This window comes from Mesoplodon densirostris, chromosome 19 (assembly GCF_025265405.1).
Source record: "Mesoplodon densirostris isolate mMesDen1 chromosome 19, mMesDen1 primary haplotype, whole genome shotgun sequence".
In the NCBI taxonomy this organism is placed as follows: Eukaryota; Metazoa; Chordata; class Mammalia; order Artiodactyla; family Ziphiidae; genus Mesoplodon; species Mesoplodon densirostris.
Window position 1 is genome coordinate 48231074 of NC_082679.1, and position 12909 is coordinate 48243982.

General features: G+C 45.3%; 1 protein-coding gene across 2 annotated transcripts in view; it reads left to right on the top strand.

Annotated features, from left to right (window-relative positions):
- CDH1 (cadherin 1) overlaps window positions 1-12909 on the top strand; it is a 78999-nt gene that overhangs the window by 43459 nt on the left and 22631 nt on the right. For both annotated transcript variants that reach the window (XM_060083508.1, XM_060083509.1), the window contains exons 3-6: window positions 6869-7092; window positions 11456-11599; window positions 11725-11880; window positions 12636-12780. In XM_060083508.1, the coding sequence (XP_059939491.1) occupies window positions 6869-7092; window positions 11456-11599; window positions 11725-11880; window positions 12636-12780 (669 nt within the window). The remainder of the gene's footprint in view (window positions 1-6868; window positions 7093-11455; window positions 11600-11724; window positions 11881-12635; window positions 12781-12909) is intronic.

The window sequence follows — 12909 nt, forward strand, 5'->3', positions numbered from 1 at the left end:
CTTGCAGGGGCCTGGGCTAATTTGTCCTTCATCTGCAACCTCACTGTTTTCTCTGCGCACTGATGCTCCCCTCTCCACCCCAGTGTTTTTTAATTTAGTTATTTTTATTTATTTATTATTTTTGGCTGCGTTGGGTCTTTGTTGCTCTGCGCAGGCTTTCTCTAGTTGTGGTGAGCGGGGGCTACTCTTCGTTGCGGTGTGTGGGCTTCTCATTGTGGTGGCTTCTCTTGTTGCGGAGCATGGGCTCTAGAGCACGGGGGCTTCAGTAGATGCGGCGTGTGGGCTCAGTAGTTGTGGCACATGGGCTCTAGAGCACAGGCTCAGTAGTTGTGGTGCATGGGCTTAGTTGCTCTGTGGCATGTGGGATCTTCCTGGAACAGGGCTCAAACCCATGTCCCCTGCATTGGCAGGCAGATTCTTAACCACTGCGCCACCAAGGAAGCCCCACCCCAGTCTGTTTTGATGGAAACAGAAGTGGAGGAGACTTTGGTCCTTGCGTCCCACCCAGGCAGCGCCCGTTGTTGACATCTGTTTTTAGGGTGTGAGTTAAATGAAGATGGAGTCCACTTATAATTTGTTCTGGGCAAGGACATGCTGGGAGGCTGGGAGAAAGAACAAAATAAGCTTCATGAAAATAAACTTCTCATCCCTGGGATCCCATGGGAGCTGCCGGTCTACAAGGGCAATTTGACGGGGTGCGGGTGCCCCAGCCGAGGACGCCCTGGGAGCACAATGCACGGGCTCTGTGAACACACCTGCAAGTTGTGCTTGCACAATGTGATATTCTGAGCTGCTCAACTTCCCCAGAAAACTGTCTGGAAGTTAAGTTGGCTGATCAGGGGAGCTCTGATTTATTTCAGCTTATGTAACGTGGTGGCCTAAGGGGGAACATTCTTGAATCTAAAGTTTAAAACTTCCTCCTTTGCTTGGCTGCCTGACTGTCCTTACGTTTTTCTGAGGCCCTGGAACTGGATTTCCAAGGTGCCACATTCATTCAAAGAGAGAGAGGGAGGGAGTGAGTGTGTGTCAGGGGAAGATAGGGTCAGGGAAACTCAGCTATTTTTATTGTGCTTACTCTCCACCTGTCCCATTCTGTTGTGTGAACTAACTTCCCTGTGGCCATTCAGCTAGCAACTAGTCTCGCAAATGGTTCATCAAACCAAGAGACAGGCTGCCTGGTGGTTAAGTCCTGATGGGGCATCAGACCACAGGCTCTGCCACTTCATAGCTGTGTGGCTTGGCCAAGTCTCTTCACTGAGGCTTCTGAGACTGCTTCCTCGTTTAGAAGCTAGGGCTGCTGGAGTCTACCACCCAGGGCCGCCACTATGTGTAGTCAGGCTATTAGGCTGTGTTACTGTCCATAGTTCTCAGTAGCAAACGGACACACATAACTGGAGACTTATCGGGACTAAGAAGATAGCTTTCCTAGTGCAACCTGAATCTCTTCAACATCCCCCGAGTGTGGACAAACTGGAGGCCTCATCATCCTTTCCCTTCCTTTTTTTTTTTTTTTTTTTTTTTTTTTTTTGCGGTACGCGGGCCTCTCACTGTTGTGGCCTCTTCCGTTGCGGAGCACAGGCTCTGGACGTGCAGGCTCAGTGGCCATGGCTCCCGGGCCCAGCCGCTCCGTGGCATGTGGGATCTTCCCGGACCGGGGCATGAACCCGTGTCCCCTGCATTGGCAGGCGGACTCTCAACCACTGCGCCACCAGGGAAGCCCCCTCCCATTTTTTAAACATAAAATTATTTTTCTGCTGAGCGTGGGTGCCCATTAAACTTGGAATGGTTAGTAAATTTGTGGACACCACCAAAGGAAGACATCTAGAATCGCCCAGTGCCATCAAAGAAAATGGAACCTAGAAAGAAATTTTCTAGGACGTGGTACCCATGGAGAATTGTGGCTTTGTGGCTGGAGTTACAAACACTGCTGCTTACTGGTGAGAAGGGACTCCTGCCCAGCTAGGTGACACACGTCTGTCTCCTCAGGGTGCCTTTCATCCATCAACTTAGACTTCTTGTCCTTTATCTTGAGTATTTAAGTTAGAAACCAAAGCCCTTGATTTGGGGGTACACAATGGCAGTGTGGCCCCGGGACCTCCAGGAGCCTCAGAAGGCTCTCTGATCTTGCCCTCGGGGTTGTGTGGGTAATTTTCTCTTCCAACGCTGAGGTCCAACGGTCCTAGAAACAAAGGTAAATGCAGTGTTCTTTGGTGTTAGCTATGGGAAATGCCTTCTGAGGAGTGGGAGACAACCCGTAAGGTACCCCTTTGTGTGTGGTGTGGGGAAAACACTACTTTCAAGTAGTTGCTTCTAAGAGACTGGGTTATCCCACTCGTTACCAGATAACTCAACTATGGTTAGCTGGCTTTGATAGCAGGCCCCGTCCTTCTATCTCCCTGAAATATATGGAGGCTTAGGAGACTGTCTTGTTCCTACCCACTCACATTCCAGCTGGGTGGGGGTGGGAGAAGAAACGGGATCCTTCAAGCAGGACTGTTCGTGGCACAATGGCAATTCCAAGCAAAGAATGTTGCTGAGCGCTCAGAGCCTGCCCCAGGACCAAAAAGCTTTTCGTGGACTTGGGGTTACTTTTTCTTTGAACTTCAGTCATCTCTTGCAGAGTGAAGTAGTAGTAGATTAAAGCTACTACTTCTGCCAGAATTGGCAAGAAAATGGGGGCACTTGTAGGATGAATAACAACAAAGAAGAGTCACAGTGCGTTAAAGATACTTTTTAAGTCACTCTTACTTTTGTTGTTTTAAAAAGTAATTTACTGTAATTGTAACGCACCGTATAATACAGAAACATCTAAGGAAAGCATGTTTTAAAAAACTGCCTCCAATCGTACTTTTTTCAATCTTCCCTCCACCTCCACTCGAATTACTGCTAACCTCCTGCTGTGTAGAATTCCTCCTGTTCTAGAAAGTCTTTTTTCATTTTTGTTTCTCCATAATAAGTATTCCATCCCCATTTTGCATATGGGAACAGTGGTGAAGAACACTCACGTTGGGATCTGACAGCCCGGCCCCTCCTCCCACCAGCCTTTAATTCAGGGCAAAGAGAATAGGGATGGTGATGCCTATACCAAAGGGTGACTGCGGGCGGGGGATTCAATCTGAAAACTGGATTTAAAGAGCATAGGGCAGGCTTCCCTGGTGACGCAGTGGTTGAGAGTCCGCCTGCCGATGCAGGGGACACAGGTCCGTGCCCCGGTCCGGGAAGATCCCACGTGCCGCGGAGCGGCTGGGCCCGTGAGCCATGGCCACTGAGCCTGTGCGTCCGGAGCCTGTGCTCCACAACGGGAGAGGCCACAACAGAGAGAGGCCCGCGTACCGCAAAAAAAAAAAAGAGCATCGGACAAGGGTCTGGCTTGTAGAGACAGGCACGAGAAGAATGGTTAGGCACGTGAACTCTCAGACTGCCTGGGTCCCAATCCTCATTCTTCCACTTAACTAGCTGCCTCAGTCTCTCCATCTCTAAAAAGGGGATGCTGCTGGTAGCAACCTCGAAGTGTTCTGGGATGACACGAGTTAATATTTGTAAAGTGCTTAGAAGAGAGCCTGACCCATAGTGTTGTCACTTGTTTAAATATTAAGAAAATAGTGAATAAAAGGTAGTTGAAGCTGTTAGTTGAATGTGTAGTTTTTGATGCTGATAATGATGATAATGGTGTTGAAAAGATCTTCCCGTTTAGAGATGGCCATTGGGTTCTTGGCTCTCGTCACTGGGATTAGGTTTCTAAACCAAGTGACCAAATAACAAGTTTAGGAAAGGACAAGCTGACTTAAAGAATACTTCATCCTTTGCTAGCTTTATTTTTGTTTAACTTTTTAATGTGGAAATGTTCAAATATACCTAATTCCCATGTACTGATCCTCTGGTTTCTACAGTTCGCTATTCTTGTTTCCTCCTACATGCTAGCGTTAGTGTTCACCGTACCCTGAGATGCTGCCTAGCCCTTGCCAGGGTTGAAAGCAAGCTTCCCAGAGCCTTCCCGGAGCTGGAGATCACCTTGGTCTTTCCTATAATTTCTAGTTTGTCAGCCCAGAGGCTCAGGTTGCACAGAAAGATAATGAGCACCTGGAAATTCAGGTTGAGCCTGCCTGTCATGGGCACTCTACTTCTGTCACTTCTCAAAGGGCGGAGCTTAACCACCATTCGGACGAGATGCCCCAGAGCAGGTTAAGAGCCTTGCATTAAGTTATTTGCAAAACCATTTTCATTTTTTCAGGCCACCACCCTTGGCAAGTCCAATCATGCTTGTCCCAACTGCCCAGATTTGGGCTGGCTGGGAAAAGGAATTCAGTGTGAAAAATGAGGGCAGCTCTTGTTACCTGCTAATATGACAAGCCCCCAACACAGTCCGGTGCCTCCATTACTTCTGCTGGGGTGGGGTTGGGGGAAGGTTATTAGAAAAACATTTTGTTTTGGTAGTTTGAAAAGAAATTCCTATTTTAGACTTAAAGGGTAGTGTCTGCCCATCCTTTAAGGATTTTGTGTTTCTTCTTGCTTCTTTTGTCATTTTTTGGTTCATCTGTTCATTTAGCAAATGCTTGTCCTCTAGCTTGTCTACTCAAATGCACAGAAATCACCCTCATCCCCTTCCACTTGCTTTGTTCTTTCACTTTCGAAATGTGATCACATTCACTGTCTTGGTTAATCCTCACAAAACCCGGAAGAGGTGTGCTCGCTCAGTGGTGGAATCCTTCAGGATCCAGTAGAGAAAACTGAGGCCCAGAGAGGTTAAGCATTTTGCTTAAGGCCACTCAGTAAGAACATGGCAGGGAATTCCCTGGTGGTCCAGTGGTTAAGACTCCGCGTTCTCACTGCTGAGGGCCCGGGTTCAATCTCCGGTCGGGGAACTAAGATCCCAGAAGGCTCAGTTTCTTCATCTTCAAATTGGGTATAATCATGGTACATATCCTCCTGCCCCCAGACATGGTCTTACTTTATCTGGCAAGGGTGGGGCTGTTGGTTTCAGAAAAGTTTGCAAGGGTGGCCCCTAGTGGAAGAAATGAAAACTGCAGTCTAGACATCATAACTGGCTTTGGGGCTTTCTGACAGAGACCTGATCCTTACGCATGTAGAGGTGTCTAGCCGTGCAAAATTGGCACAAGAGTAGGAATTTTTATAAAAGATCTCTTGGACAAAATCGAACGCCCACTGGAGGAATGAGGCGGCGATTATTTGAAAGGGAGGAGAACTGGCCAACTTGAGAGTTTCCCAGAAAGAACTGTTTTATCGACTGTTCCTTCTGCCTGAAAGGCCCTTGAGCCAGGTTTCTGCAAGGCTGGCTCCTTCAGGTCTCAACTAAGACGCCTCCAACTTCACAGAGGCCAGCCCTCACCATCCAGTATAAGTTACACCCTCCCCACACCTTCCTCTTCCCCTGTCACTCTTGTATCACCTTCTTTAATTCCTTTATATCTAGCATTTGTCACTACCTGAGATTTGGTTTTGTTACATGTCCATCTCTTCCACAACAGTGTAAGCTCAAGGGGAGCAGGTGCCTTGTCTGTTTGTTCACAGAATTTTTTTTGTTCTTAGAGCCCAGCACAGTTTCTGACAAATAGTTTGATGGAAGCCTGTTGAACGAATGAGTCTTTTGGGACTCTGATGTTTAGTGCAGACACTTTTCACCACAGCTTCTCCAGCATTGGGTATTAATACTTTTAAAGTTTTAATACTTTAAAAACTATAAAACTTTAAATAGTTTTGTCTCTAAGCCACTGATCCTAAGTTCCCCCACCTAAGTAGTTCTCTTCTGTCTTTTGCATTTGTCTTGCTGTGTTGTATGTTCAGGTAGAAGACTTTCCTGTGAAATCTTCACTGTCTCCCCTAACTGACAGTGATGAGTTTCTCCACTGGGCCTCAGATTGCAAGCAGGCATTACCTCTCAATGCCTCGGAAAATAAGCATATAATCAGTACTTAATGAATATCACAATTATCTATGTCTTTTGTGGAAAATTGAATAAATGATTAACCAAAGCTACGTTTGTTTTAAAATTTTTATTTAATAGTGTCTATTATGTGCTAGGCACTGTTCTATGTATCTTTTTTTTTCTTTTTTTTGACCATGTCACGCGTGTGGAGTCCTAACCACTGGATTGCCAGGGAACTCCCATGTTCTATGTATCTTAAAACAAGCCTAGTAGGTAGTTGCTATCGATGACTTCATTCTACAGATGGGTAGACTGAGGCATGGAGAGATTCAATGACTTGTCCAAGGTCACAGAGCTAATAAGCAGAGCTGGGACTTGAGCCCCACCCTTGCCAGGGAAAATAAGACCATGTTTGGAGGCTGGAGGGTAAGCACCATAATTACCCTCATTTTGAAGATGAAGAAACTGAGGCTCAGAGAAGTTAAAAAATTTGCCTAAGTCCTTACTCTTAACCATGTAGCTGTGATGCCTCCATCTTATTATCTGCCGCTGTTTACTGAAATGTAAACTGTTTATTTAAATGTAGTTAATCCACAGCATCTCACTGTACCTAGGTCTCAAACTTTTGGACTCAATAGATATTCTATCTCAGTTATTTTTCATATCGTCAAGAGCCATCTGAAGGAGAGGCCCTTTTTTGTTATTGAAAAGAAGTTACTTTCTAGACAGCTTACTGTTTTCAGTCTCCAAGTAGATGAGAAAAGAATCAGACCACAATTAAGTCGCCCTATAATTGTGAAGAACATAATGATGGCATCCACTACTTTGATATCTTTGCTGTTCTGTCACCAGACTATGGTATGTTTTACTTGTGCCTGTTTTGTGTGAGTCAGGCTTTTGGTGGGTGAATGAAGTTTGATTTCTAGAGAAGGAATGCTCTTTAATCTCCTCAGTTTCCTAATCACTGTGATTTATGCCCTGCAGTGAGTTTTGAAGGATGCACCGGTCTACCAAAGACAGTCTATGTTTCTGATGACACCCGATTCAAAGTGGGCACAGATGGCGTGGTTACAGTCAAACGGCCTTTACACCTTCATCATCCAGAGATGAGTTTTCTTGTCCATGCCTGGGACTCCACCCGCAGGAAGCTCTCCACCAAAGTGACCCTGAAGGCAGTAGTGCACCACCATCACCACCACCATCATCGTGTACGTCGGAGTGTTTCTTAGAAGTTCACTATTATTTTAGTATGCTGCTTAATCCAGGTTTCTCTGCCTTGGCACTATTCACATTTGGGGCTGGATAATTTCTTGCTGTGGGTGTGTCCTGTACACTATATGATGTTTACCAGCATCCCTGGTCTTAACCGCTAGATGCTTGCAGCACTCTGCCAGTTGTGACAACCAAAATTGTCTCCAGACACTGCCAATGCCCCCTGGGGGTGGGCAGAAGGGGTGCTAAATAGCCCCTAGTTGAGAACCATTGGTCTAACTGAACGAGTTCTTGCTGTGGATTTTTTGTTGTTGTTGGGTGGATGGCAAGATACACTACCTTATTTAAGCAGGTAGTGTAGAATAGGGGGTAAGGGCATAGATTCTGTCTGGGATTGGGTACCAGCCCTTCTATCTACTACCCGAGTAGACTTGGGGGAGTTATTTAATCTGTCTGTGCTTGAATTTCCTTATATGTAAAATGGGGATAATAATGACTACATGAATTATTACATGTGAGTTGCTGGAACGTATGATAAGTACTCAGTAATTGTTAACTGTTCTTCTCATTCCCATCCCAGAGGAACAATGAACACGAGTTCAGTTCTCTGGTCGTTTTGCTCTTCATGTCTCTAGTGGAGAGGGCTTGGCAAAGAAGGGGAAGAATCAGCAGGAAGCTTTTGCCTGATTGGACTATAATCTCCACAAGATCCTTCCCCATTGTATCTGCAGTGCCTGACCTCTGGGCCTGGCACATACCAGGAGCCCAGTAAATACTGAGTGGACAGATGGGTGCATTGGCCACAAATGAAAGGATACATGTCTGCCCAGGTTCTTGGCAAGAATGTCTCGGGAAATTGTTAACCAAAGCCAAATGCCTTTGCCAGTTTCTAAACTGCCCCCATGGTGCTGCCTACTGAAACATCTCTCTGGAGGGCCATTCTAGTTGTATCCCACTATCGCGTTGGGAGCGTGGAAGTACTGTAACTGCCAAGGTCTTTCAGGCTGGCTCTCGCCTTTCGCCCTGAAGACTGTTGAGATTCTAGGAATTTAATAGTCCTGACAGATCTGATTTTTCTCCCTGGTGTAATTGGCCAGACCAGAAAAGCGGGTAACTAAATTAACATAGCTTCCTGACTTAAGTCTCCAATTAATTCCATCATTCATGTAAGTCCAGCCTGGTAAGTTCTTGCTGGGCAGCTGTGTATGGAAACCTCTTATGATCCACAGATGTAAACAAAGTTGGTTTTTCAAATTTTCCTCTTCACCTTTGCCATCTGCCTTCATGATTATTTTCAAATACGTATTATAGAAAAGCACAAATTACAGTGGTTTATGTAAAATAGAGTATTTCTCTTTCAAGTTAAGGCAATTCAGTGGTAAGTTGTGGCCAGTATGGAGACTCCTGTAGTCATCAGGAGGCTAGGTTCTTTCTTTCCTTCCTGTTCTATCATCCTCAGCATAAGGCTTCCATCCTCAACGATACCTCGTGATCCAAGATGGCTGCTGGATCTCCATTTATCATACCTTTCCTCTGGATGGTAGGAAGTTGGAAGGGAGGAAGCCCAAAAATGTATCACTTAGTTGTCCACCTTTATTTATTTATTTTTTTTTTCTTTTTGCGGTATGCGGGCCTCTCACTGTTGTGGCCTCTCCCGTTGCGGAGCACAGGCTCCGGACGCGCAGGCCCAGCGGCCATGGCCCACGGGCCCAGCCGCTCCGCGGCACATGGGATCCTCCCAGACCGGGGCACGAACCCGCATCCCCTGCATCGGCAGGCGGACTCTCAACCACTGCGCCACCAGGGAGGCCCAGTTGTCCACCTTTTAAAGAAGGCTTTGTGGAATTTTGAAGCAATGTTTCTGCTTACATCTCATTAGTTGGAACTTGGCTTCATGGTCACACCTAGCTACAAGTGTAGTATAGGAAATGTAGTTTTACTTAGGTACATTGTTGGACACAAAATTTATATATATATGGGGAGAGAGAGAGAGGGAGAGAAAGAGATTTTTGTTTTTAAATAAGAAAGAATGGATATTGAGTGGTAGGTGGCAACTCTACCACAGCTGGTTTGAGGTTGACTTTGGTTTGCCCCTAGTTCAAGGGACCCTTGTGGTGCCAGGTGGCCCTACACTGGAAGGGGTGATAATCTTATCTCTCTTTTAATTCATGTAAGAATAGATCCTATATATATCAAAACATCACATCGTACACCTTAAATACAAACAATTTTTATTTTGTCAGTTATACCTCAAGAAAGCTGGAGAAAAAATATAAATAGATCTAAATTTCCAGTTTTGTCTCTTTGGTTGGATGGGTTTTCTTGGTCTGGTATCCTTGTTTTCGGAGGGATGGATCCCATGTTCAGTATGTTTAGGCACGATTCCCTTTAATTTCACACATGAAGGGAATTCCCTGGTGGCCTAGTGGCTAAGATTCTGGGCTTTCACTGCCATGGTCCTGGGTTCAATCCCTGGTCAGGGAACTGAGATCCCACAAGCCATACGGCACTGCCAAATAAATAAATAGATAGATAGATAAATAAATAAATATCTTTATTTTAAAAAACAATAATTTCACACATGAAGGTGTTAATGTTATGTTTTGCCAGCACAATGTTCATCATTATTTATTATCATTCTCTGGAAATATTCCATAGTCCTGATGTCAGCAAGGTGTGCTCTTTGCCTTCCTCTTCAATATGGCAAATGAATTTGCATTCATTCATCAAGGCCTGTTGTTTTTTTTTTTACCGTGGCTGTGCAAGATGGTCATTTTTAGGCTTAGGATACCGTGTTGAGAATCAGTTTAGTATTTATTCCTGTGCTCAAGTCAAATCCCAAATTCCACTTCATTAAAACCATAACTCAGTGTTTTCCAGCCAGTCCAACCATCGTCTTCATCATTAGCATTTATTGAGCACTTACTATGTTTCAGGCACTATTCTAAGTGCTTTACTGCAATACTAGTATCACGTTTTATCCTTCCAAGGACCCTATGAGGCAGATACTAATATAAGCCTCATTTTAGACGTGAGGAAAGTGTGGGACAGAAAAGTTAAATAATCAGCCCAGGAAGGTGAAGTGTCACAGTGAGGTTACAAAGCCAGGCAGCCTGGCTCCAGAGCCTGCCCTTGGCCAGGCAGGACTGCTTCTCTAGGAGGTTAATGCAGAGGGTGTGTGTTAAGGGGTGTGTGAGTGACTAGTACACAGGAATGCAGGATTGGGAAGGATTTTGTGATGATACCTGGTCATATTTCATGTCTGTCTTGTGCATTTTGAATCACATTTTAAAAGCCAGGAAGCAGGGCTTGACTCTCACTTGACAGACAGGAATGGGTGACTCTGTGGAGGATGGAAGATGGGATTGTCCTGGAACCTTTACTGTGTTACTACCACTCACTTTAGAACACTTAAACAATTTGGAAGATCTTTCCTTCCATCTTCAGTTCTCTTTATTTCCCTGTGTGTGCATAAAGTTATCGCACATGAAAACTGTTCAATACAAGTCTCAAAGGGCACTTTTGGTTCCCATCCAAACAACTTCTGTTAGAACAAATGGAAACCATATAGATATACTAACACAGTGGGATTAAGGGATTAGTATTGATCACAAAGTAGTAAGTTCCCAAAGCTTACTCACTTAGGCTAACTCTACTTTGGAGACCTATATTACTAGGAAAAATATAAAAGAAAAGAATATTAAAAACACCTGAATATCTAATTGTTGAATAAGCTCTGATAGTAAATCATTGGAGCATAATGTCTTACTAAAAATGACAGGCATGGGACTTCCCTGGTGGCTCATTGGATAAGACTCTGTGCTCCCAATGCAGGGGGCCTGTGTTCGATCCCTGGTCAGGGAACTAGATCCCACATGCATGCTGCAACTAAGAATTCGCATGCCACAACTAAGGAGCTGGTGAGCCTCAGCTAAGGAGCTGAGAAGCCACAACTAAGGAGCCTGTGAGCCGCAACTAAGGAGCCCACCTGCAGTGACTAAGACCCGGTGCAACCAAATAAATAAAATAAATACATAGATAAAATAAATATTTTAAAAAATGACAGGTGTGAGATATAGGCTTGAAATAACTCTTAAATAATGTCAAACCCTCAAACCTATCATTGTGTGTGCATAATGATTACTGAACTCTGGACACTAAGAAGGATCAAAAGAGGAAACCGTCTTTCTGATATGGTAAAGGGGTCTGTTGGGTTTTGTTTTGGCTGTTTTATTTTGTTGTTAAACGAAAACCATTCCCTGCCCTCAGAAGGCTGGAGATGCTGACTGCCTAGGTTGTTCAGCCCGTATTATCTTTCCTGAATTATCTCATTTTGTTCCTCATCTTCTTTCCTTTTAGCACTCTCCCTCTGGAACCCAGACAGAAGTGCTCACATTTCCCAGCTCCCACCATGGTCTCAGGAGACAGAAGAGAGACTGGGTTATTCCTCCTATCAGCTGCCCAGAAAATGAGAAAGGCCCATTTCCTAAGGCTCTGGTTCAGGTACAGAAGGAAGTTCTCTATTTCTCTGGGAGGAATTTGGCAGAGAAGGACCAAGGAGAGAAAGGGAAAAGAGCCAATGTCAGAATCCTTCCTTGCTAATTCCTTTCTTTCTGTTTTGTCTTCAGATCAAATCTAACAGGGAAAAAGAAACCAAAGTTTTCTACAGCATCACTGGCCAAGGAGCCGACAAACCTCCTCTTCATGTGTTTATCATTGAAAGAGAAACAGGATGGCTAAAGGTGACGGAGCCTCTGGATAGAGAAGCTATTGCCAAGTACATTGTGAGTGTCTCTTAGAAGCCTGTTAATGATGGGGTTACATCCTTTCAAAGTTTTTTTGGTCAACTCACACTGATCATAGATCAGATGTTCTGGACATTTGAAGAGCTTAACTTGATACCTTTAGACCTGTTGATAAGGAGAAATGACAGGAGAACCTGCAAAAATTGGGGGCTGTTCATGTTTTCCTTGTTAGGAATAAAGTGGGGAGAGTCCTGAGGCATCAGACATGATCTTAGACCCAAGATGTCAACCTGTTCTTGGGACTCAAAGTCCCTGACACATAGGCAGAGGCTGGTGATGATGTTGGGGAACAAAAACTACTTCTGGACCTTGAGAGCAGTGTGAGCTTAGGGAAGCTGGGAGGTAATGCGTTGATGCCAAACGCAGGGAAGTCTGCAGGGGGAACGCTAGACTCGAGCAGCCAGAGCAAATTCGACCCTGCTTGGAACCAGTCAGAGTGTTTTAGGCTTCCACCTTTATCTCCTAGGCCTGGCCCCCAGCCCTTATGTGGGAAATGGGGCTCTGAGCTGGTGGATGTGTTCTGCAGCCCATGGTCTCACAGGTCATGGTCTTAACCAGTATCATGACCTCACTGAAGCAGCAGCACGTGTGTGGGGGGGAAGTTCTGTGCTTGGGGGGCAGGTGCGTGCATACTTGAGTGGGAGGGAGTGGGGGCCGGGTGGAGCCCACTCTGCTCTGGTTGGACCACTTCTCCCGCCTTGTCTTCCCGAGTAACCCTCACCTGGCTCTTGCAGCTCTTCTCTCATGCTGTGTCTTCAAACGGGGAAGCAATCGAGGAACCGATGGAGATTGTGATCACCGTGACTGATCAGAATGACAACAAGCCTGAGTTCACCCAGGAGGTCTTCAAGGGGTCTGTCATGGAGGGCGCTCTTCCAGGTACATCCAGCAACAAGGAGATCAACACCCATCAAGACACTTAGATTCTTTGCACCCCCAAGTGTTGGGGCTGGCGTTTGGGGTCAGACCCTTCATATGCACAGAACTTCTTTGGAAGACACTGTGTGC